Raw genomic sequence first — 26,218 nt, 5'->3', positions numbered from 1 at the left:
ATGTATGTATGTACTTATGTATTTACAAATAAAGTTTGAACATTGATTGACCAAGCGATAAGTGCAAAAACACGAAAAAATGTGCCAAAACGCAGAAGGTGTAAGTTAAATAAATAAAAAATTTAAAAATGCGTTAAGCCCTTGGACAGCGCTAACAAATTTGCTGCTTTACTGCTCGTAACTAATGCAGCCATCAGTCGTGGCAAAGCGCTGCCACAAGTTTGCACACATTCATTAAGCAATTTAATTGCACTGCCATATTTGATTAGTCTCACACGTGGGTATGAGCTGCGGACAACATAATAAATAAATAAACACTTCGTTTTAATGCATAAACGATGGAGAGCACATCGAAACGTCTAGGTGTTTTTATTTAAAATCGTGTCGGCAAACAAGCTCAGGTGCTAAACGCTTATCAGTAGCCAAGCGCTGGTGCTGATAGCGATAAAAACAAAGCGGTGCGCATAGAGCGCGAATAAAAAGTAAAACGATTTATATGCACATACACATTAACACTTTTATAATCGCATGCGTGTGTGGGAAAAAAGCACTTCGGCATCAAACCAGTTTGGCCCTTCAAAAGGGTGCGTTCATATCGGAACATTTACGGATATTGTTTGCAAGCACTTTGCCCATAGGCAAGCCTTGGACTTTGTAGCTGTTTTTCTTTTATACGATAAAATGCGCGCACGCTTATTGCCGCACACGCTTGTATGTTTACCATGCGTCTGTAAGATGCTGGTTTACAGAGCACATTAAACAGCCGAAATTTTCCTTCCTTTTTAATTCTTTTTCTGTATTATTTGTTGTCTACAAAACCAGCCGCAATGTCACGTGTAGGGTGAATGGTCTTCACCGCACTGCCGCGCGCTACATGCGTGACTTTGAGTACTGATAGAGCTGCTTCTTAGCACACTAAGCACTTTGTCTATAGCGTTGTTATTAGTGATTTTGGATAACTGACAGTCTGGCTGCCTTGACAAGCGCATTGACTTAATTATACGCGTTTTTTGTTGCATTGAATGCTGTTTTTATGACATTGAATTGCAAAATAAACCACAACTTGTCAATATTAATGATGTTTATGTGTGTATGTGCGAATAATACTAAAAATAATTTTTCGTTTTTATAGATATAGTAAATTTTCAAAGCGACTTACTGCTTTAGTGAAGCTGTAATTTGATTCATCCGATAACGCTGATGTTTTATTTCGTTGAAACATTTCTGCTGATGACTGTGGAGTTGTTCCAGCAACTCAATATATCGGCGATTGCAATCCTATGATGAATGAGAAATGCGGAAAACATTTAGTGTTTTATTATTATTTGGTTTAAGTTATCAAGAATGTTGATAAGCAAATCTATAAATATGAAACTAAGTACATGTTTATACAATTATACATTTGTAGATATAACAATATATGTATGTATGTACATATGTACATATTTGAACGTTTGAACGGACTTTCATATGAAGTATTCCGAAAATTTTTAATTTCAACATTTTCATATCTTTGGTGGAAAGCATATTTCTTCTATTATATTCAGCTGTTAAACAGATTTACAAATTCACACGAGTTATCGAAATAACTTTATACTATGCACGAGTATTATTTACATTATTATTTTTTTTTTTTGCCAGAAAAATATGCATTAAAAATGTCCGCTCATTGATTATTCCCTGGACAGGGTTATTAAGTCTGTACATACACGCACTAGTCCCTTAGTTGTTGATACAGCGATCAGAAATTTTACAAATTCTGCTGCTCATTGGTCGAACCACCGATATCGCACTATTAGAAACAGCATATAACTGCCATACAAACTGAACGATAAAATCTATTTCCTGTACAGAAAACAGTTTTATTTGACAAGACATCTTCACGAAATTTAGCATAAACAAGAAAAAACGTTCACTTCGGTTGCACCGCAGCTAAATACCCTTCACAGGTGCATTTCTGTTAGTAACTATGTGTTCAGTTTGTATGGCAGCTATATGTTATAGTAGTCCGATATCGGCCGTTCCGACAAATGAGCATATCTTAAATACTGAGGGACTAGTTCGTATATATACAGACAGACAGACAGACGGACAGACAGACAGACAGACGGACATGGCTAAATCGACATACTGATCATTTATATATATACTTTATAGGGTCTCCGACGCTTCTTTCTGGGTGTGACAAACATCGTGACAAACTTAATATACCCTGTTCAGGGTATAATTATTGCCCAGGCAACGGTATAATATACGAACAAATTATTGTGATCAGACCACTGTAGCATACATATAGGTGCCACACAAACAAGTTCATGCATGGAAATATTTTTGTTTCAGAAGGGTATTATAGCTTCTGTGCAATCAAAGTTAACGTTTTTTCTTATTTTTTTTTTCTAATTGCAATATTTTTGTTGATATCACAGATATGCATACGTTGATATGATTGTATTTATTGTTTATATTGCAGTTTTTTTTAACCATAATAAAAACAGTAATAATTAAGCTGAAACTCAATAAGCGTAACAAAAAATTTGCATAATAGTCGGACCGGAAATTTAACGAAAGGTCAAAATACATCAATAATATCCAAAACAAGCCATAATAAATGTTTTTTGCAACTTCCGTAAAGAAGATGAAGTACATATGTACATATGTATTTATGTGAAGGTCATTTATCTTTCATAGTTAAAATGCACTTTGATGTTTGACAATGCACCTTTGGTTGAAATTATATTGCTTTTGCTTGTATTACATTGGAGATAACAATATAGAAAAGTGTGCAAAATTGTTATTTACTTTAAAACGCATAACGGAGTTACCAAAATCGTCGTTGACAATGACTCACAGTCTTTTTTTTAATTTAAGTGAGAATGTGTTCCAATTTACTTTTTGTGCTTTGTGTCTGTAAGTAGGCACATAAAACCGTTGAACTCGTTATTTTATTTAATTTTTTTCATTTACGTAAGTGGCGTTGAAATACGACAACAAAATACAATAATTATTAAATTATATTTTTTCTCATTAATGTTGTTAAACTATAACCCTAGTCCACCTTATTCGACATGCAACAGTTGTTGACTTTTACTTTTACAAAAACAATTTTAAGGAAAACATTACTTCTACTTACCTCGAGTTCATTGTACTCTTTGGTGAGTTCGTCCCACTCATTTCGCAATGTGTCTATATTCATTTTGTCCTCCTGTACTAGCGCACTCCTTTCATGTACAATTTTATTAACTCACCACGAGGGAAGCAATGTGACTTCTTGACTGGCGCAAAGTCGAACGGAGCATAAAAGGAAATGCGGATAACTTCTTGGTTGTGAAGCAAGTGTAGGTAGGAGTGGATTTGTTGCGTTGATAACACTTTGTTTACAAACTGCCAGTTTCACAGCCAAGCAAATCAAAATCAGCTGGTTGAGTTTAAGGTAATGTGCGTGTGTAACAGCTGCCGACCACTGGAGCAGTAGTGGGAACTGTCCCTTGTTATTTTACCGTCTGCAGTTTTAATTAATTGTGTTGGAACTGTCTGACCGAACCGAGAAATGAAAGAGAATAAATAAAATGAAAACCCAACGCTACCGTTATAGCCTACAAGGGGTTGAAGAACCGGTTAAATAACAAAATAAAGAATTAATACGAATTTGAACGTTTATTGTGGAGAGTAGCGTATACACACGTTTAATAGCAATAAAATAGTGCGTATTTAGTTGTTTCAAAGGATGTATGTTTGGGCATTGTAGTCGCAATACACCACGTATGCTCGTATGACTACTGAACTATGCGGTTATGTGACGTAGGTACACGACAACGTCAATAGCTTTACACGTTTCGATTTTCTTTCTTTTTTATACGTTTTATTGTCACTTCCCGTGGGCGACGCACAACTATTCAACAACACTTACGTGTGAAAGTAAAATAAATTTCTTGTATTATCACGTCACTACGAAATTTATATATTTCCAGCTATGTACTGTACTGGGCGCACTGCTTCTTTAACCGCTCGCTAGGAGCACTACTAAACAATTGATATTTTTAACAAATTTTAATAGTGAGTTTACTTTGTTTTCTTGTGCGACATTTGCTTGGACAACAAGCGCTCATGGAGCACACTCACGGCGTGCACGTCTCTTGAAATACTCACGCCACTCTTTCCGCTCAACAAAATACGTTTGTTGATTAGATAAATAATTTAGCATATAGTTGATTTGTATTGTATAAACATATATAATATAGAAGCTCCAGCCTATGTAGACATCGCTTGCAGCAAGCGAAGCCACGCTAGCAGACGCACAGCCAGTCAATTTTTTAATGATTCATTCTCGGCTCTCCACTGTATTTATTGACTTATTTTCACTTTTCACACACGATTCAACCTTATATGAACTTTTGGGCACGGTTTCCTAAAATGTATGTAATTTTCCATTAATAAATCGATTTCCGTGGCAATTTACCTTCAGAAAAATGTTCACGCCGGCGATTTCTGCGCATTCCTTCTTTTTTGTCGCTTTATTTCTCATTTTCGCTTTCTCCTTTGTTGACAGCTGTTGCTATTTCATCAGTCGCTTGTGTGGCTGTCATGCTGACATTCGTAAGTGGTGTGTTTAGTGGTGAATATGACTAGGTCGCTTGCAAAGGTGGTGAAAAATTTTAAATGCTTTGATTTGCTTGAATGGAAATATAAAAATTTTAAATTTTTCGGAACCGGACGGTGGTGTAGCCACTTGAAAAAATAATAGGAAACGAAATTGAAAATTTATTGCCATTTCCTTAAAAAATATTCTAATTATGCTTTTAATTATAAACATATTATAAAATTAAGTACAAAAAAAGCGATACATTATTTTTTAATAACGGTTGTTGTTGTAGTGGTACAACACATTCCGACAGTTTGTTTTTATTTTTGTAGCGGTTAAATAGACCCTGTTGTGTAGTTAGTTATGACCAAATTCATCAAACGGGTGTCCCAGTAAGGTGCTATTTTAAGGGGAGGATCATAAGGAGAAGGATGTTAGATATGGAATACATAGGGTATACAAAGAGCTGATTAGTGCGAGAATGTAGATTCCTTGCATGCAGGGCAAACATTTAGTATTGAGGGTATATTGTGGATAGGGAGGTTTGCAAAACGAAGTTTGGCTGAGGTAACTCTCGTTATTTTTTTGTTGTATATGCGTATATGGTGTAGCTTCGACTCTAAATACGCCACTCACTGGGGCGGAGGCTGTGAAAGTTTGTAACTCTAATTTTAATGGCGTTCAGTGTGTGACTGAACCTAAAAGGCGATTGCGCTCCAAACATATTACAGCAAGAATGATTTCTACGAAAGAGTCTTAGCAGAAGCTGATTAAAGGAAGTGCATCATGTTCCTTTCCCGGAAGCATACAGTCCTCATTGAGCAGGCGTTCGATGGGAGACATCAAGAAGCATCCTGGAGTTCAGCGTCTTGACATGTCTGAAGTTCATTCAGCATATGTACTTTCGTCGAGAGAAAAACACTTTTTTGCCAAAATTATCGATTTATTATATGAAAAAAACGCATACAAAACTAGATATTTAATACCAAAAAACTAAACTGGAAACTAGTCTTTTTCGTCCTCATCTTACTCTTTGCGTCTAGCGCGCACTCTCAATGCTATATACGCGGATATCCGAAAACCAACAATGAGCAAAGCCAATCCAATAAAATCGAATGGTAAATCACTCGCTGAAAAATTCAACGTCTCCAGTATAACCTCACCTGAGCTAGGACAGGTGGTATTGGATGAAGTGCAAGTAATTTCGCCAGGTTTTACATCAGCCCACTGGTTGATTAATAATCCTTCATTGGCGTAACGGAACCATGATAAATACGACAGCCACTTGAAGTACACCGGCACCGAGCCGGAGTTCAAAAAGAAGCCGCCGAAAAGTAGAAATGGTATGATAACAGGTGGGCCCACGGAGAGCGCCATTGATGTCGACGAGCAGGCGCACGAAATCAAATAGCCAAATGATGTCGAAACATTGGCAACCAATGTAACAAGCGCCAGCGCTGTTAGGAAATGATCAATGCCAGGACGCAGGCCAATCATTGGGTAAGCGATGGCTGTAAAGAGTAACGGAACAATCAAGAAGAGTGGCAGTTCGGCAATTGTTTTCCCGAGGAAGTAAGTGTCACAGCGATAAAGTCGGCTGCGCGTCTCACGTATGAATACAGGCAGTTCGGATGTAAAAACCTGTAAAATACAATGTTGAGTTTCGCAAAAATATGCAATATGTAGCTTACAGTTATCGTAGCGAAGGCATTCTGAAAGGTCATATTGGTTAAAAATAGGAAAATGGCACCGTTAATGTTCATCACACCGACTTGGGTTAATTGTTGTCCCAGAAAGATCAGTCCAATGAGAACAGCAACCATCTAAAATGAAAGACATTATTGTATCAAGTCGCAAATAATCCATTATAACGGTATAGGGATGCACGTACCGTCGTTTGAAATAGGCGCACTTTCACTAATAACGGTTCCTTCAACACTGACAGCCACGAGCGCCAAAGGACCGCACGAAACTGCATAAACCATGAAGCTTTATATGTAAATCCATTCTCGTCCTCTTTGTTTAAGCCATTGGATTTCTCCAGTTTTTGAAAATTTTGTTCCATCTCGCGAGAGACCCTGCTCGGGAACGGAAGACATTAAGCATAGTAAAGTGTTGTTTGCGAGAGCTACTTACTTTCCAACTGCAAAATTATCACAAATTTTGGCTATACGGTCACGTGACTCCGCTTCCCGGCCAGGCACAACGGCCAAAACTTGTACGTAAAAATCTGCTGGGTTGTAATTGTTCGGACATTGAGCGCCGATGCTAAGGATCAACAAATAGAATATAAGAGAAACTTAGGTTAGGTTGAATTGAGTGAAATGCGGTCACTCACTATGAAAAAAAGTCTACCGCTTCGCCCGGTGTACCCAGAAAGGCGACTCTACCTTCAGCCATGAGCAATATTTTGTCGAATAGTTCAAATAACTCAGAAGATGGCTGATGTATGGTCAATATGACTGTTTTGCCTTTCTGCGATAGTTTCTTCAACACCTGTACGACGCTGTGTGCCATAAATGAGTCTAAACCCGAAGTAGGTTCGTCACAAATCAATAGTGGTGGATCCGTTAGCGCTTCCGAAGCAAATGCCAAGCGTTTACGTTCGCCACCGGATAAGCCTTTCACACGACCCGGCACGCCAATTAAAGTATTCTGGCATTTTCCCAGCGAGAGATCTTGTATAACCTGATCCACACGTTGTATCTTTTGTTTTTTCGTCGTATGCCTCGGCATACGCACCATTGCCTGGAAAATGAGGTGTTCTCGTGCGGTGAGTGAACCAATGAAAAGATCATCTTGTTGAACATAAGCACAACGTGCTTGCATTTCCTTGGCATCAATCGGATGACCGTTGAGCAAGCGTACGGTGGATGGAGATATTTGTACACCTTTCGATGAGCGAAAAGCAATCGCATTCAGAAGTGTAGTTTTACCGGCACCAGAGCTGCCCATGATCGCTAGCAATTCACCCGGATAAGCGACGCCGGAAACTAGAAAACAAATTGAGCAGTTTGAGAGTGTAAAACGCGAGTAAAATAATTAAATCTACTTAATTTGCTATTTACCGTTTTTCAAGAGGTGTTTGCGCGGCGCAGGAATGTGACGTTCATTGCATAAAACACCTTTTACACGATTCAGCAGTTGCTTCCAACCCGAACCCGGCTGGTGCACAGCACCGAAAACATCCAAATTATACCAAGAGTAAGTAAGATTATCCGCTGTAAGTGTAGGCGATGGTGGTGAGAGTGTACCGTAATTTTTACTAAACCCTTGATTTATGGAAGACTGCTCGTAGGACTGCTCATTGTTCTGGAAAGTAAAAAAACATGTTGTTAGAAGTAATTTAAAATTATACGCTAATTTATGTCTCTAGTGGGCATAAGGTGCACGAAAATGAAGATAAAATATTTAACTTATAAAATAGCATTATTATTTATTGCGAATAACGTAATTTTAAACCTTTTAGCCGCATAAGCCCAAACTCAAGCTGGGTTTATTTACGAAAATAGTCTACAAGTAAGCGAGTTATCTTCTCACGAAATTAGCTTAAAGTAGTTTCCATCCTCCATCCACCATAATATATGAATAACAAAGTAATAACATAAATTAGAAGGTCCGAATGGTGCATAAGCCGCGTCAGCGCCTGTTGAAAGTGCAAATTGGATTTTTCTCGAGGAATTCTGTAATTTGTAGCACAAAAAAGCTACGATGCTGCGAACACCAAGGCATGTTTGACTGTGCTTGCTGCGTGTTGGCGGTTAAGCAAATTTGTAGGCTTAACAGCGAAGAACTTCAAAGTAAAATGAAAAAAAGAAACAATTTGAAACTGTTGGAGTAGGCATAAAAAATTCTATTCAAGCACAAATCTTAAAAGTTCACTACATGCGAGCTGGTGGGCTGAAAGTTAGCTAAGGGGCTTAGGCTAAAGTGGCTACAAACATTAACAGATTGTTTCACAAATTAATTGGTTTGAGCATAAAGTTTTAAGGCATAGCAGGGGAATAAATACTGTCTGTCTGTGTACCGTAGAAATTAAAAGTTTGTAGTTCAAACGTTTCTCGTTACGTGTTGCTGTTTTACTTTCTTTAAAAATAGATGTACATACATACAGATGCGTGCAACTAATTAACAACGACTTGCCCTTATAAATTAAATAGCTATTTCTGTAAAATTTTTAAGCGTAAAAATATATATTTTTTTTTAGTTCTCTTCTGTGAAAGTATGGTCAAATTTAGCTGTAAAAAAATCTTGATAAAATCCCGTTATTCTGAAACAGTTCAGGTCTTTTATCCAAAAGTGAGTAAAACGGTCGTGCATATAATTAGCAACGCGTGTCGAATTCTTAAGATTTCTTATAAATTAGTTGTGTACAGGTAACTAAATATTTATATTTTTATTAAAATAAGTTACTATAAAGGAAATAAATAATTTTAGTTAAAAAAAAATGGGCAAGCGCAAGTCTTGTGATGAATACACTAGAGCTGCGATCGTACAGATGCACAAGGATAGGAAATCTTACGGAGATATTGCAAAGACTCTAAATATTTCCAAACGTATGGCTTTTAATGCAGTAAAGTATTACAACAAAAATAAAACAATAAAACAAGTGCTTAGAAAGAAAAGAGGTCGGAAATCGACTCTTCGGGAGGACGAATTAATTATCCGCGAGTCAAAAAAGGATCCCCACAAGACGGCAAATCAAATTCGAGTTGCAGTTTTTGGAGAAAATCCAAACGCACCATCTGTAGATACCGTAAAAAGACGATTACGTGAGGCAGGACTTTTTGGAAGAGTTTCAAGGAAGAAGCCATTACTCTCTGAACGCAATCGGAGGAGCCGCTTAGAGTTTGCAAAAAAATATCGTCATTGGACAGCAAGAGATTGGAAAAGAGTTTTATTTTCTGATGAAAGTAAGATAAATAGGGTTTCTTCAGATGGGAAAGCTTATGTCCGCAGGCCTCGATGCAAGGAGTTTGACCCCAAGTACACTAGGCCAACTTTGAAGCATGGTGGCGGCTGTATAATGATTTGGGGTGCCATGTCGTGGTGAGGTGTTGGGCCTATTTATAAAATCGATGGGCGTATGGACCAGTTTAAATACATATCAGTCATGGACAACATAATGTTACCATATGCTGATGATAATATGCCTGTAACGTGGATTTACCAGCAGGATAACGACCCGAAACATACTGCGCATGCTACAAAGCAATGGTTTCAGGAAAACATGGTTACTCTATTAGACTGGCCTTCATGCAGCCCCGACCTAAATCCAATCGAAAATCTTTGGACACATTTAAAGAAAAGAGTTCGTTCCCATAAAGTTGGAAATTTCCAGGAATTATACGAAAAGGTTCAACAAGAATGGAACCATATTGCAAAGGACATCTGCAAAAGTTTAGTGGAGGCAATGCCTCGCTGATGTCAAGCTGTGATTGAAAATAATGGGTTTGCAACCAAATATTAACTTTAAAACCAAAATAAAAATAATTTTTCCAAAAAACAAGAAAGCGTTGTTAATTAGTTGCACGACCTATTTTTGACTTTGAAGTCTTAAAATGCCCTTATTTTATAAAAGTCCTCTTATAACAAAAAAAAAATATATTTTTTATATTTCTTATATTATATAATTTATCCTTAAAACATATAGTTAAAATATTTTTCTCGAAAATCAAAATATCAACCAATTTCGATTTTTCCTACCAGCGTTGTTAATTAGTTGCACGCATCTGTATGTTTGTTTATAAGAAATACTCAAGGAAATGCTAGTAAGATTGCAAGACTCTCATCATATTTGTGGTTTTCTCCTTGAAGCTGCGCCACAAAAGAAGGTTGCGAAATTTGTATAACTTCTTTTGTCTTCTTCTAATGGCAATGCTCTTTCATAAGCGATTTCTAGTATGCGAAAATACATACACAAGCGTAGAACTATTATAATTACATCAAAAATATTGTGGATTCCTCAGATGCCAAAGCTAGTCTCCAGGAGGAGCGGAAAAAAAATATGTCTTCTTTCGCTGATTGGATAAACATTTGAAGTCGTTGGGTCTAGTCGTTTCTGAGACACTTTCCTCACCGCCTATCAAAACGGCGTTTCGAGAAAAACACGTAAAAAATTCTTATAAGCACGTTCATATATCCAAGACTATTTGCCGTAACTACCTGAAATTCTAGGAAAATATACTCTGATATACAGACAAATATGTAAAAACAATTAAAACGACTTTTTTACAAGTGGATATAATCCCTTAACCTCACTCATTCGTAGACAGAAGTGTGTCATTACCATCGCCTTCCACACTTTTGTTGTATGCTTACACTTTTTTATTTTATTTAAATCACTTTCTTTTTTACCAAATTCTTGTTGTAAGCATAGCTTGTCTTCAATAAATTTTTAAGCTCACTAGATTTTCTTAAAATAAATTTGTTTTCTGACGAAAATGTCAATGAACCGCAGCATGATTCCTATTTGTCAAAAATCTTTCCATTTTCCAATAAGAACACCGAAATAAAGCAAATAGCAATAAACGTTCACTAACTGACCACATCCGTGCTACAAACGGTAGGGCTTGTGTTGCCACCTTACACACATACACACACATGTTTACACATTTCAAATTGCCATCAATCATTTGATCATATCCGCTTTCCATACTTTCGCTTTTATCACCCACATTTCGTATGCAAACTTCAGCTTTTTAAGCATCAGCTGGCAACCTTACGAGAGCAGCAGTTGGAATTAAAGTGGAAAGTGAAACGAAGCCAAAAAGTTAAGTGCGCGTTTAATAGCCGGTAAAATTGTGTTAACAAATGTAATGTGTTAATTTGTGCAATGTTAAATGTGTAATTAAGTGTATGTGAATGGAAATAAATATAAATGTAGTGGAAAAAGTGCGAGCAGAAATTGAAATTGCGTACAACTTCGAAGCAGCATTGGTGAGTAGTAACTGTTTCGTTCTTATTGTTGTAGTAGTAAGACAATTGTGGAATGTTCTAACTGCAAATATGCGTGGCTGCACAATAATGGAGGAATTCCACCATTCTTCACGCTTTAGCTTATATTTATAATCGCCAACTGCTTTTACATATTTCAGCACATATGTACATACATATGTATTTTGTTGTGTGTAATGCTTCAGTGTTCCAATAAGAAAATACAATTTTAATTGAAACAAATCCAAAGGTAAACGTCAAAGTTTTATTTAAGTTTCCTAGCACTTGATTTAGAGGATTATTACTGCAGCCGGCATTACATGCAGCATCCGTTAACAGCTGCTGGCATACGCTTGTGTTCAGCCGTTGTTTAATTGAATTTCCATTTCACCGTGCAGCAGCATTTTTATTTTGATGTGCCAATCGGAAGTGAAGATATTTAATACCATCATCCCTTCAGCTGCCGGCCGCTAAAAGTTTAACTTGCGGCAGTCAATAATACGAATTAAGCCGCTGCAGACGTTGGTATACAATATTTTATTTAAATTTCTTGTTTGTGAAGCATTTCATGTCTCATTTAAGCTATGCAAGTGAAATGAAATAAGCAGCCATCGCAGCAGTTTCGCTCTCCAATAAGAAAAGTAACAACAAGAACAACAATATTTTGTCTTCAGATGTTTTCTTTTGCTTACTTGGACATGGGACGTGATGTGTCTGCGTTTTTCGCTTTTCGTCGACTTAACGCCATTATGTTTCCTTCTTTTTCAACATTTAACGGATATTAAATTTTCACTTGATAATTTTTCTTGCCGCATATTGCGTTTATTTTTGTTATACCCTGAACAGGGTGTACTAAGTTAAACACGCAGTTTGTAACACTTAGAAGAATGTTGGAGACTCTGTAAAATATATATATATACATACATATATGTATGTATGTATGTACATATAAAGGATCGAGCTGAGTCGATTTAGTTCGTCGGCTTGTATGTATATGGGGTAGAGCCAGCTCCTCAGTGTTTGAGATATCGAACTGAAAGTTTGCGCTCGTCATTTTTTCTTCAAGAAGCTATCCATTTGTAGGAACCGCCAATATCAGAAAACTATAGCATATAGTTTTCTTACAAACTGACCGATCCAAATTAAGCTTTTGTATAGTTAACATTTTTATTTCATAAGATATCTTCACGACATTTTGTAAATTGGCTGAACAAAATCTAGATACAAATCTTTTTATACCCTTCTTTGCTATAAGAAATGCCCCTGTGCAGGGTATTATAGCTTCGGTGCAGCCGAAGTCAACAGTTTTTCCTGTGTACGCTTGCTTTGCCACTGCCTGGCGCAAATTAATTGCATGGGCTGCCTAAATGTGCACACAACTTTTATTCTCACTCCTCAATTGTTTGTGGCTTTTCGCTGATAATACTTAACATGCACTTGTTCTTTGGCATTCATGGCCAGCGTCAGGTCCAGATCATACCTATTATATTACTTAATATACTAACAGCGTGTCTCAACACACCATCTGCCCCAGGGGAAAAACACAAAAATAAAATTACTCTCACACCTGCTTTTGGCTGTTTTGCCTAAATTATATGGTTCTTCATATTCACATCGTTGCCGTTGTGTTTAACGGTGTTTTTCGTTATTCTTTTTATGATTATTACTGCCAATTTTCATCTAAGTTTCAACAAGCTGCAGAAGTGACCACAAGCTGACGAATAAATTGCATAGCGCCGTAATGGAAATCGGTGGAGAGGAGAGTGCGCATATTTGGCGGGAAATTGTAATTGTGTTATTCCTTTGAGGTTTTATAACACATTATAAAAACAATAACAACAAATGCGCAAAGTACACAGTGTTAAGTGTATATTTGTTCAGGGAAATTAGGTAATTCTAAATAAAATATGTATGTCTATGTTTTATTTTTATTTGTTGTTGTGTGCATTGTGAACTGCTTAGGGCAAACTGCCGGTAATTGTTTTTTCTTTTTGTTGCATATTCATTTTAGCTTTTTTAATTCTAAAAAAAAATTCACGTGTGAGTTTTTTGACATTTTGTTGGTTATTTGATTTTTTATTTAATTTTTTGCTTAGTCGTTATTTAGTTTTGTTTATGGTTTACTGTTATTTTGTTTTTATTTGAAATATATGTAAATATGTATTTTTTTTCTTCTTTTTCAAAGAGTTGTTCGGTCTTTTTGTCGCTGCCTTCAAAGCTTAGCTGCTATCATGAATGAATGCAAGCTGAGCGTGCTGTGTGTCAGAGGGTGGCTTTAACTGTACATTTGCTTGACACTCTATGAATGGCCAATTGGTCAATGGTTGGTGGTTTTTGGTTGCGTGTGGTGTGAAACCATATAAAATGCGCGCACAATTGACAATTAGTGGTATATTTTTGAAAAACTCCGTTTGAATTTTGAGATTTGTGGGAAAATTGTTTCGCCTGTGGCGTCGGTGGTTGACGGTTAAAATTTGTAATATTATTTTTTAAAAATTTTATATCAGAAAATCGTGAATACAAATTTCACAGTACAACAGCTAATCTGGGGGTGAGAAATTCCAAGTCAGGGTGATGGTACTAGGTCAGTATAGTAAAACCCTCAAAGGGTTTGGCGTTCGTATGTGCCAGTTTGTTTTTATGACCTTTTAAATTTTTTCTTTATCATGATGTTTTTTCGCTTAGTTGTAACATTTTGGCAAAAACGTAGTTTAACATAACTCGATATGTCTCAACACATAAAAAAAGGGGAAATTTCAGTACTGATTTTGTTCAAACATACGAGATGTACTGTAACCAAAATGTTATAGTGAACGAAAATTGGATACCAAATATAGTGTGTAAAAGCTGCTACAACCGTCTAATGGTTTGGAAAAATAGAAGACGTGAAAGTATGCCATTCGGTATCCCAATGACTTGGACTAATCCTGGCGAAGGTCACAATCCATTGAATTGCTATGCATCTGCGAATAAAGGAGCCCCAAAAAGGATAAAAAAAAATTTAAAAGGTCATAAAAAACTGACACATACGAACGCTAAACCCTTTGAGGGTTTTACTATACTGACCTAGTACCATCACCCTGACTTGGAATTTCTCACCCCCCAGACAATAATCCCAAAAATGTTCCACAGTGTTTTTAATCTAAAATTTGAGTAGTTTCATAATTTTTGGGATCGAAATCTTCAAAAAGAGCTTATTATGTGGATCCCTGTATCTATAGTTGACTTTTAACCGAAAATATCGGTCAATGTGAGATATACATATATAGTACAATTGAAATTCAGACAGAAACCTATCCTGTCATCGGGTCAATACTTCCTTGAGTCGCCATATACTACTGCTGGATATATCGGCCAATATTTGAGTTGTCTAAATGAAAATACAGAAAATGGTCTGGAATGTCTTAAATAGTTCCTAATAGTGTAAAATTGGAAAATTGGTATCTATATTCCTGATAAAAAATGAAGAAATTATCGCTAGATAAAGAAAATAATATTGTAAGCCTAACTAAGAGTGGCTATTCAACACGCATTATTGCTAAAAAACTGCAAGTTATTCAGTCAGTGGTGGTCAAGGTGCAAAAAAGACAAAATGTATCATTCAAAAGCGTGTTGAATGGGCGCCATCGCATCTTAACAGACTCTGACGCTAGACTTATGATATCGAAAATAAGGAAATATAAGCTTTTATCGCCAAAAGATGTTTCTATGGACATTATTAAAAATGTTAGTCGGTGGACAGCTAGAAGAGCACTTGGAAGAATCGGGAATGTGGATGCAAAGCAATATTGTTGGCGCAAGCCTGGCGAGAAACTTCAAAGACATCATGTAAAACAAACCGTGAAGCATGGAGGAGGAAATATAATGGTTTGGGGGTGCTTTACGTGGTGGCACGTTGGACCATTGCATTAGATTGATGGCATAATGCGAAAAGGAAACTATTTACATATTTTGCAATCTTCCCAATTTTTTGGAAAAGAGTGTTACCCCGAAAAGGAAATAACTTTTCAACAAGATGGGGACTCCAAGCACACTGCGAAAATTGTTCGCGAATGGCTGGGAAACCAAACATTTAAGTTGATAAAGTGGCCAGCTCAAAGCCCCGACCTCAATCCAATTGAGAACTTATGGTCAATTGTGAAACGACGGCTCGGGCAGTACCAATTTGCCCCATCCAATCTTGACGACCTTTGCAGGCGAGTAGAAGTAGAGTGGAATCAAATTCCAAAAGAAATGGTACGGAATCTGGTTGAGAGTATGCCAAATCGCATGAAAAATGTTATAGATAATAAGGGCCTTTAGACAAAATATTAATAATATATCAATTTTCTCTTTTTTCATAAAGGGTGCAAAACTGAGTTCATGCGTTATGTTTTTGTTTTTGGCTCTTAACTAATAGATTTCTTCTCTGCTTATTTCATTAGAAACGCATATTTGTTGTAAACTAAATATTTTACACCTTAAAGTAGTTCTATAGCTTTGATTCCTGCAATTTTCTGTAGTATAAAATGTATGGTTGCATCCTTACTTGTTTAAAGTTTCGCTAAAACCTGAAAGTATTTCTCAGCCTTTGACCTTTCCAAATTCGGACAGTATAAAATGTTCGGCCAACCTGAACTTAGCCCTTCCTTATTTGTTATCTTTTAGTGTGTATGACAGCTATATGCTACAGTGGTGCGTTAGCTGTGGTGCCGACAGCTATTTCTTTGTGGAGCAAAAGACCGTTTGCAAAATTTGAGATCGATATGTTTTCGAGTATCTTTATCCGATTTACACATTGAAGTTTCGAGAAAATGCGTTTAAATGCAGAGTCTTACACAACAAAACTCGTTTACTCTACAACGGATAGGATAGAAATATTTTTCTTTCTCCGTATTCTATTTATGTAATACTGTCCCTAGAGTGGAGTTTAGTCCAAAAAAATCTCGACTTTTCGAAAATTATAAATTCGTCTTTAGAAAAGAAACTAAATGTACATCTTTGTACAAATACATATGCTGTCACTCACGCTGCATATGAGCATGCTCGTCTAAAATAAATAAATGCTAGATAAAAAGGGAATGTTATTTATTTAGTCTGCGTACTAAATCAAACATAAAAATCTCCAGATAAACTTTCATTTGTGCTTCTAAAGTTTCGGAGAGAATCGTTTACAGTTGTATACCGATGCTCAGCTTTATGCTCATACATACATGCGTACAAGTGCATGTACAAATACTTATACAAATACCCTCGGTTGCTATAACACCGTTTCAACAACTCGTTGAAGCTAATGACTTTGAAATCTGAAAACATAAGCTTAGTGCTTAATGATTTATATGTGTATTTACATATACATACATATGTATATGTAGGCATGTATACATGAACTTCCACTAAAAGTGAAAGATATCACATTGGTATGCACCGTGATAACACAGGGGATAAAATAATGTAAATATGTGTATTTGTATTCACACCATTTATCTGGATACACGTTTTCACTCATTATCCCAAAATACATAATATGTTATGTAGAACGTACTCGTACATTTCTTATTTCGATCTTTGTATATATTCCTTAAAAATTTGTCTAGTCTTTTGTAATCCCTTCAGACTCATTATAACGGGTTATCCAAGATCCACGGGTGAACAGATCACTCGTGAGTCGTGTCAAGTTGTCATGTTACTTTTATTTAATATTGCTTGCATTTCATCATGGAAATACTTAAGCCTGAAGAACGTTTGCAAATCGTTCAACTTTATTACGAAAATTCACATTGTGTAAAGAATGTTTTTCGCGCGCTTCGCTCAACTTATGGCCAACATAATCGGACTGCTGAGCGTACTATTCGCAACACCATCACGCATCTTGAGACCCAGCATTCATTATTCGATAAAATTCGACCGAATAGACCACGTCCAGCACCTTGTGAAGAAAAATAGCAGCCGTAGCTGAGAGTGTACACGAAGACCGTGAAGAGTCGACTCGTCACCGTTCGCAGTAACTCGGGACTGACGTATGGCACGATTTTGGCGCATTTTATCCGAGATCTTAAATTGAAAATATGCAAAATAAGGCTTGTGCAAGAACTGAAGCCGTTCGACCTTTCAAAAGGACATCACTTCGCTCTTGAAAACAAGATCCAAGATTCTAAGAAGGTCCGTCGTTTTCCAGTCAAGTTTTGTTCAGCGATGAGGTCTATTTCTGGTTCAATGGGTATGTAAATAAGCAAAATTGCCGCAATATGAGACGAAGAGCAACCTGGAGAGATTCAAGAGCTGCCATTTCAACCATAAAAATCAACGATTTGATGTGTCTTGTAGGCAGATGGAATCATCGGCCCATATTTCTTCAAAAATGATGCCGGTGAAAACATAACCGTCAATGGCGACCGTTATAGCGACTATTTGATGCCTGAAATTGAAACTCGTGATATCGGCGACATTTGGTTTCAAGAAGTCGGCGCCGCATTTCAAGTTTTGGGCCGGTCGATCGTGTGATATCACACCGTTATCCCTGTGGGGAGTTTTTCCTGTGGGGATATGTAAACTCAAAAGTCTATGCGAACAATCCCGCTTCGATTTAGACCACGGAGCATAACATCACGGGCGTAATTCGCCAGTTACTAGTCGAAATGCTCGAACGAGTCATCGAAAATTGGACTCAACGGACGGACCATCTGAGATGTAGCTGTGGCCAACATTTGAAAGAGATAATCTTCAAAAAATAAAATAATAAAATAATCGAATGATAATAAACATTACCCATTAAATTCGAAGTTTCTATTTTTTTCTTTAAAAAAGTAAGGAGCCTCGAAATGAATCAATTTTGTTTAGAAAAATAAGGATATATCAAAGTATACACAGAAACAACTGTCAAAAACATATGTTATATTTCAATTTAAAACCTCTATGAGGATTTCTTTTACAATTTTTTAGTTGATAATCTCATTTTAAGTAACAAGAGTAGTCTGCGATCATATGACGATCTGAACAACTTTAATACGAGTTTTCCACCACTTTCAGATATTGGTGGCTCTCTCAAAATTGTTCTTAGAGTCTGACAGTTGCCAGCTTATATTGCAGAATTTTTTCATAATCTATGAACACACATCTTTTTCAAGCTTCAGTTTCCTTAACAATTATAACCTTGATATAATCTGTATCTTTCTTTAATTGGCATATTTGTGGACCATGGAATATTCCACTTTTCTACTTTTTAATACTAAGTACGGATTTTTTTTTAGAAATCTCACTAAAACAATATCCTTCCATGTCCAACTTTAACAAATAAGACTTCAAAGTGAAACTTTACTAGTACGGTACTAGTTTACGGTAAATTAACCCACAGTTTTTCATTAATTTTAAGCGCTCAAGAATAAAATGATTCTTCTATTCGTTGTACTACTTATTTAAGATGACTGTATTTAAAAAAAAATTTTACACATCTCAACTGATTTCACTCAAGATGGAAGTGATTGTTCTTTCTTTCCATAAATTTTAAAATTCATTCTTGGCATTATCAATACAGAACTTACTAGCATTCAAGATATTGTTATTGAAAGTATTTAGTTTGACGCAAATATTTAATATAAGCACCGAGACAATCAGCAAATTGCTCATCTGAGCATAACATCTTCGTGTAGTATTTCGCATATCCACGTATTCCTATTCGTTTTTCGCTTGACTTAGTCGATTGGCTTTAGACGAGGTAGTTTGAGTAAGATAATATATAACTAGTATGAGGCGCTGTAGTTGGAAGCGCTTTCCAACGGCGCCTAAAGGTAACCGCAAAACAAATATTCGCATGAATGGAATTTTCAACTATATTTTACTTATATAATATATAGTACATTTATGCTCGAAGACACCCGGTAGGACACTGAGAACTAGAAAAGAAATTACTTTCAAACTAAATATACATTTCTGCTTAAGTCCATTAAATTAATTATTTATTTTTAGAGTTAAATGGAATTTTGAAAATTCTGCTTCAAATTCATCAAGCACCGATGTAAGTGATTGGCAGGGTGAGACATCTACGCCATTGTTTTTTTTTTTCAAAATGAACTAACTGATTTCAAACGTGAAAAACGTTGGGAATGACAAAGCAATTTTGTAGAAGTGTTAAAGGTGGAAGAATATTGTTATAATTAAGCTTAGTAAGGTAAGCTACAGCACCAGATTACGAAGAATTTGAGTAAAATAAGCTACAAAATTTTCATACTCTAGGAGCAAATAAGAGTATTTACTTAAGGTAGTAGTCTGGTAACTTGGGTTCAAAAAATCGAATTTTTTTTTGCTTGATTTGAAAGTACAATGTCTTGAGAATATACTGTGAAAATTTCAGAGAGAAATTCAAAATTTTTCGGGAGTTATAACGAGTTTCCTAGAGCGCCTCGGAGTGCTCTCTCTCAGAGTTGTTGAACTTTAAACACCTGTTTCTCAAAACATTGTTTTTCTGGTCGGCTCGGGTTCTAACTTTTTTTCTACTGAACCGATTGCTTTCAAATTTTAACAGGCTGTTCTACACACTTATAGTTCTCGTCGGTACTAACGAAAATTTTTCAGTCCTAACTTTTTATTTTACAACCCTTTCTTTGCTAAAATAAAAGGACTTTTTTTTCAAAGTCTGCCATTTTGTTATTTAGCCTTGAAATTTAACTTCATTATTTCCGACCAGAATGACAGATCTATAGATTAAGAATAATCAAGAATATTTGATTTCAGATAACATAAAGAGCCAAAATCACCTGGGCCACCCACGTGCATTTTTTTTGAGGTTCCAACTTCGAGTGACAATAATAATATAATAGTAATAAAGTATTAATTTTTTTAAATTTTCAATATGTAAATAAAAATACTCTAAATATTGCAGATAATTCATTTTTATTTTCCTATAAAAAACCACCTTCCAAAGAAGTCATGAAAATAATAATAATCTGAATAAATTATAATAGCAAGAAACAGAGAAAGCGGTTCCATCAAGATCTAAAAGTGATGGAAAACTGCTGTACAAATTGATAGGAATCTATGTGTGATACAAAATCCATATTTTTGTTCTTTTGCTAATTCAAGACGAAGAATTCCATTATATTGATATTTAATATCAAAACTCTAAATTCCACATTGAAAACACCGTTGCATGTGCAACTATCATTAATTTTCCAATTGGGTAGTTATGGAGATACGAGTAACTGCATGTAATGCTTGTTCCCATACCGGTGAAATAAAACCACAAAACCGTTAGTTACGCTTTATTGTACACATGTGTTTACTATGTAACTATTAAGAAATGCACTCATATTTATTTATTTGATATAAGTATATTTATATATACAAGTATGTATATATACATTTGTATATGTATATACAGATACTATTTGCATACATATTTGCTTTAGAATGCATAAATAAATAGAATAGTCCGAGAAGTAATAAAGAATTTGATTGACACATTTCTCAACAATGTCGATAGCTTTTGCATTTTCACATTGCATAATTCTAAAAATAGCATAAGAAATATGAAGAAGTAAGATAGGATAAGTTCGCAGGGAACAAAAAAAAAGTAATGTTTTAAAAAATAAATACGAAGGTAATATTTCAAGGTGTTTGCAAAAATTTACTATACAAATTGTCCGCATGTAATCTGCATTCGTTATCATCTGTAATATACCCTATGTTCCCACTCTTTCTTCTATATGCATTTTATCTAGAGACAAAAATATGTATTTTTTATGTGCTAGAACTGAAGCCGATCGACCATCCCAAGCAATATTGCTACGCTCCATGGCTTGAAAAGTTCCAAGAAGATCCGACGTTTATGAGCCAAATTTTATTCGGCGATATGTTCCATTTTTATCTCAATGGGAATGTAAACAAGTTTCAAGAGCTGCCATTTGATCCAGAAACAATAACAGTTTGGTGTGGTTTGTGAGCCGGTGGAATCATCGGTCCATATTTCTTCAAAAATAATGCCTGTGAGAACGTAACCGTCAATTTCGACCGTTATCGCGCCATGACAATCGAATATTTGATGGCTGAAATTGTAGCTCGTGATCTTGACGACATTTGGTTTCAACCAGACGGCGGCACTTCCCACACATCGCATCAATCGATGGATTTATTGAGAGAACACTTCGTTGAGCAGATAATTTAACGTTTTGAGCTGGTCAATTGACACCAAGATCGTGTGATATCACGCCATTAGACTTTTGCCAGTGGGAATATGTAAAGCCGAAAGTCCATGCGAACAAACCCGCTTCGATTCAGGCCTTGGAGCAAAACATCACGAGTGTCGTTCGACAGTTTCTAGTCGAAATGCTCGAACGAGTCATCGGAAATTGGACTGAATGGATGAACTATTTGAGACGTAGCCACGGCCAACATTTGAAAGACATAATCTTCAAATAAGAAATGCCAAATAATGTTCTTTCGAATGATTATAAACATTATCCAATAAATTTGAAGATTCTGTGTTTTTTCCTTAAAAAAGTAGGGAACCTTATATTTGAAATTTTTATACTCTCGCAACAAAGTTGCTAAGGAGAGTATTATAGTTTTGTTCACATAACGGTTGTTTGTAAGTCCTAAAACTAAAAGAGTCAGATAAAGGGTTATATATACCAAAGTGATCAGAGTGACAAGTAGAGTTGAAATCCGGATGTCTGTCTGTCCGTCCGTCCGTCTGTCCGTCCGTCTGTCCGTAAAAAATTGTAATATCATGATGAAACTTGGTACACGTATTCCTTGGCTCCATAAGAAGGTTAAGTTCGAAGATGGGCAAAATCGGCCAACTGCCACCCCCACAAAATGGCGGAAACCGAAAACCTTTTAAGTGTCATAACTAAAGATATTAAAATGAAATTTGACACAAGGGATCGCATTAGGGAGGGGCATATTTGGACGCAATTTTTTTGGAAAAGTGCCCATTACTAAGTTTTTTGTATATACCTCGGAAACTACTATAGCTATGTCAACCAAACTCCATAGAGTCGTTTCCTTCAAGCATTTCCATATACAGTTCAAAAACGGAAGAAATCGGATAATATCCACGCCCACCTCCCACACAAAGGTTATGTTGAAAATCACTAAAAGTGCGTTAACCGACTAACAAAAAACGTCAGAAACACTAAATTTTACGGAAGAAGTGGCAGAAGAAAGCTGCACCCAGGCTTTTAAAAATTGAAAATGGGCGTGGCGTCGCCCACTTATGGACCAAAAACCATATCTCAGGAACTACTCAACCGATTTCAATGAAATTCGGTACATAACATTTCCTTAACACCCTGATGACATATACGAAAATCGGGTGAAATCGGTTCACAACCAAGCCTTCTTCCAATATAACGCTATTTTGAATTCCATCTGATGCCTTCTCTGTATAATATATACATACATACATTAGGAAATGAAAATACAATTCAATACTCAAAGTACACAAATTGATCTAATCTAATTAATTTTACAGCAAAATAAAAAAATATGTAAATTATTATCACTTTATCATGCGAGAGTATAAAATGTTCGGTGACAACCGAACTTAGCCCTTCCTTACTTGTTTAATTTTTAGATCTTTTTTTATGTTCTTGTAAGGTTACACTTTACTTCAGGACACTTCAAAAATAACCTGAAATTCTTGCATCTAGACTAGTATAACCCTCTTAATGAAAATTCTATTTAGTATTGCTGTGTCTTACATAGCCGAGTGCACTGCGCTCATGTGATTTGTAGTTTGTGAACTGGTGTTCTGCGCCTGTCTACTTAGAAGCGTTATAAATTTCCTACCGTTTTTATTAAATTCTACAATGCGTCTGTTGAAAAATCCAAAATTAATAAATTAAAACGTTAATTTTCTCTCTTTTCTAGGTACACGCCGCCTCTAAACAAGTGGTAAGTAATTTTCTCTTTCTCTTTTTATTTTTATTTTTTTTTCTTAATTTTTATATTTAGTATTTCCACGCTATTACACTCAACAGCGTCTTCTCAGTCATTTGCTCTACTTATCTACATTTCTTTTTGCCGTGGCTTTTTGTAATGCCAAATTGCGCTTGCCTTCATCAAGTCCAACACGCGACGGCATATTGGACCGTTACTATTGCTGTCTGGCGTACTGTGTCTCAATTCGCTTTCCTACATTCTTATTTGTGTGTTTTTTGTTGGGATCCTTTTTGATTTTTTGTTTACCTAACAACTTGTCATTTGCCATTAGAAAAGTTTGTCTACATTCATTGTACTATAGCTGTCCGTCTGTCTGTTTGTCTGTCTTTCTGTCTGTTTGCCTGTCTATTTATCTGTCTATCTGTCTGTATGCATGTTTCTGTGTCTGCCCATTCGCTGCTGCCTTGTTTGGCTGGTCTTTTCAGCTGCCTCGTCATTTATTTGAAATTCGTGCATCCTTACGGCCAACTTACAGTTATATTTGTATGCTTGTCTATATTTACACTTCTGTGTGTGTGTGTATGTATTTACTTACATTATCCAAACTTTCGGCCGATGTGCTAGTGGCCTTGCCGCCTCTTATTAGCACCTCCTGATCCTCCTGACCCATTTTGCAGTTGGCTTTGCTGCTGTTCTCTTCTATTTTTTTACGATTTTTGTTAGATTTTACTTTTTTTGCAACTTTTTTCACTCTAAAATTTGCACTTTTTTCCTTTTTGAGTTTCTATTTCAATTTAACTTATAATTTTTTTTCGCCCGCTGTTTGCTGCCTGCTGCCGAAAAGTCGTAATTTGTGCTAATGCAACAATGTATTGGCGTGGGCGGTACGCTGCGAAGGCACACACAAAAAAGTGAGTAAATGAAGATAAGTAGTCAAAAGTAAGGAATTTTTACACTTTTCGTGAAAAACTTTGCATTTTTTCGCGTCGTTCGGTTGGCGCTGTGTGTGTGTGCGTGGAGGTTGGATATTGATGCTAAATCAATTAATGGCAATTAACCGGAAGTTTGCATTCAAAACAAACTTTTAACGGCACTTTTTTCGGAGGGCTTTTAGTATTTTTTCATTACACTTTGTAATTTTCACTTTAAATTGGCGTAAAAAAGTGCAATTTATTCACTTTTCCTCAACTCATTTCATTTATTTCAAAAAAAAAAAAATTTTTTTTTTATTTTTATTTCCACTAAATTTCTTCTTATTTTTATTTTCACAAAAAGTTTTTATTTTTTTCTTTTTCTTTCTTAAATTTCAATTCCACTGTTGCATCAGCAAATCACTTCCGCCTCTTTGCTGCGGCTTTGACCCGCTCGTGACGTTGACAGCGTCGCTGACACTGCTTGCCAGAGTTCACTAGACGCAAGCGTTATGGCGGTTATGAAGACTCACGTTTCTCAGTGACTTCGTTTTCTGTCGCAAATCGTTTCTGTTTCACTTAATTTCCTTGCGGTTTCGCTGGCTTTAATAATTTGAAGGCTTCTGCTCACACTGTTTTCAATATTTAAAATATATCTCTCACATAAATGCTTATTAAGCCAGCAGCCGCAGTTCACTGACGCTTATTAAGTTCGCTTCTGACTAAGACTAAGTTCATATGCTCGTCCTTCGCGCCACCACAAATAACCTCCAAACTTAGCTATATAATCACACATATATGTTTGAACCTAGCGCCTCACCTCTTTTCTCCACAATTTATTTAACTCCAACAATTTACTTATGCCACTTGTAATTCCACCAGGCGGTACTGTGCACTCCCACTGACTGCATTAAACTGAGCATGCTCGTCAAGTTAACGCTGGTAAAGCCCTCGCCACAGTTGCAGCGTTCGTTTGGCCAGCGTTGTTGGCAAGATTAACTCAAATGATGCTCAGCTTTTGTTTGCTGGGCGTTGAGCAATGGAACTATTGCGGCTTCTAGTACAAATCTTCGTACAAATGCGTTGCACCTTATACGTTTGGTTGTTGCTGTTGCTGTTTTTGGGGTCTCAACGGTCTCAACGTCAGTTGAGTGATAATTGCTGGCAATCGGTTTGCTTGTAAAGGCGCTTAGTTTGCGTTTCTTATCTGAAATTCATTTAAATATGACAGATAAGTATGCCCTGTAGCCAAGGTAGTGTGTTGATAGCATTATCTGATTTGCTAATCCGCCGCTCTGTCGGTGTATTAGCCGGTGTGTAGCATCTCGTGTGTCGACAAAAAAATTAATAGAACGTTGTAGAAACGAAAAAAAAAATTATAATCCAGATAGATTGTGCACTGTGTTGTTGACCCGCTTTTTTACTTAGCAAATAAAAAGCAACAGATCTGTTGATATTTAAGTTAGTATGAGTTTTCGTCTTGTAATTTTGTTATTTTACAAAATCATGATTTTACTTTCGGTAGCTCTGATGTCTGTCGAATATAACGATGTTGCATTTTTATGACGCTCATATGCTTCTATTGCAAAACACCCGTGCTCAACTTTTAGCTGTTTCTATAATAGGTATATGTACTTTAGGAGGTAGGGATTTTGTGACAGTGATAATTACAGTAACTTCAATAAATATCACCCAGAAGTTGGTACACTGATTTATACGAATGATTTTCTAGATCATCTTATAACTACATATTGATATTTGAATCGGTGTTAATCTGACTCCTAATATCTTTAATGTACATATCCTCCTTATTGACCGTCTGTCCCTCCTGAACAAATTCATGATGCACCAAACCACGAATATTGATTTGAGCGATGTTGGCGTAGTTTTTTCGGTTTTGGCTCGTTTTTCTCCCCTCTCCTCTTCATTCCGA

General features: G+C 36.2%; 2 protein-coding genes across 2 annotated transcripts in view; both read right to left on the bottom strand.

Moving 5' to 3' along the window:
* LOC126758961 (transmembrane protein 120 homolog) overlaps positions 1-4,060 on the bottom strand; it is a 30,763-nt gene extending 26,703 nt beyond the window's left edge. Inside the window, 3 exon segments of the mRNA XM_050473459.1 lie at positions 1,160-1,278; positions 3,131-3,527; positions 3,908-4,060. Of these exon segments, the coding sequence (XP_050329416.1) occupies positions 1,160-1,278; positions 3,131-3,193 (182 nt within the window). The 5' untranslated portion in view covers positions 3,194-3,527; positions 3,908-4,060.
* A 1,441-nt stretch (positions 4,061-5,501) lies between these two features.
* Positions 5,502-25,226, bottom strand: LOC126758950 (protein white). Its single transcript, XM_050473441.1, has 7 exons — positions 23,970-25,226; positions 7,648-7,891; positions 6,918-7,572; positions 6,716-6,847; positions 6,471-6,657; positions 6,271-6,402; positions 5,502-6,220 (listed from the first exon to the last, which is right to left on the bottom strand). The coding sequence occupies exons 1-7, from the start codon at positions 24,042-24,044 to the stop codon at positions 5,606-5,608; spliced, it is 2,040 nt and encodes a 679-aa protein (XP_050329398.1). The 5' UTR covers positions 24,045-25,226; the 3' UTR covers positions 5,502-5,605.
* Positions 25,227-26,218: the final 992 nt, after the last annotated feature.

The sequence above is a fragment of the Bactrocera neohumeralis genome, chromosome 5, assembly GCF_024586455.1.
Source record: "Bactrocera neohumeralis isolate Rockhampton chromosome 5, APGP_CSIRO_Bneo_wtdbg2-racon-allhic-juicebox.fasta_v2, whole genome shotgun sequence".
NCBI classification, from domain to species: Eukaryota; Metazoa; Arthropoda; class Insecta; order Diptera; family Tephritidae; genus Bactrocera; species Bactrocera neohumeralis.
This window is presented reverse-complemented; position numbering and strand designations above follow the sequence as displayed.

What these genes read in the sequence shown, in the direction of transcription:
- LOC126758950 (XM_050473441.1), bottom strand. Translation starts at nt 24,044, where the DNA reads ATGGGTCAGGAGGATCAGGAGGTGCTAATAAGAGGCGGCAAGGCCACT. An exon ending in CAAACACCTCTTGAAAAACG is followed by an intron (nt 7,573 to 7,647) that starts GTAAATAGCAAA and finishes TTTGTTTTCTAG; the next exon opens with TTTCCGGCGTCGCTTATCCG. An exon ending in ATGCCTTCGCTACGATAACT is followed by an intron (nt 6,221 to 6,270) that starts GTAAGCTACATA and finishes TGTATTTTACAG; the next exon opens with GTTTTTACATCCGAACTGCC.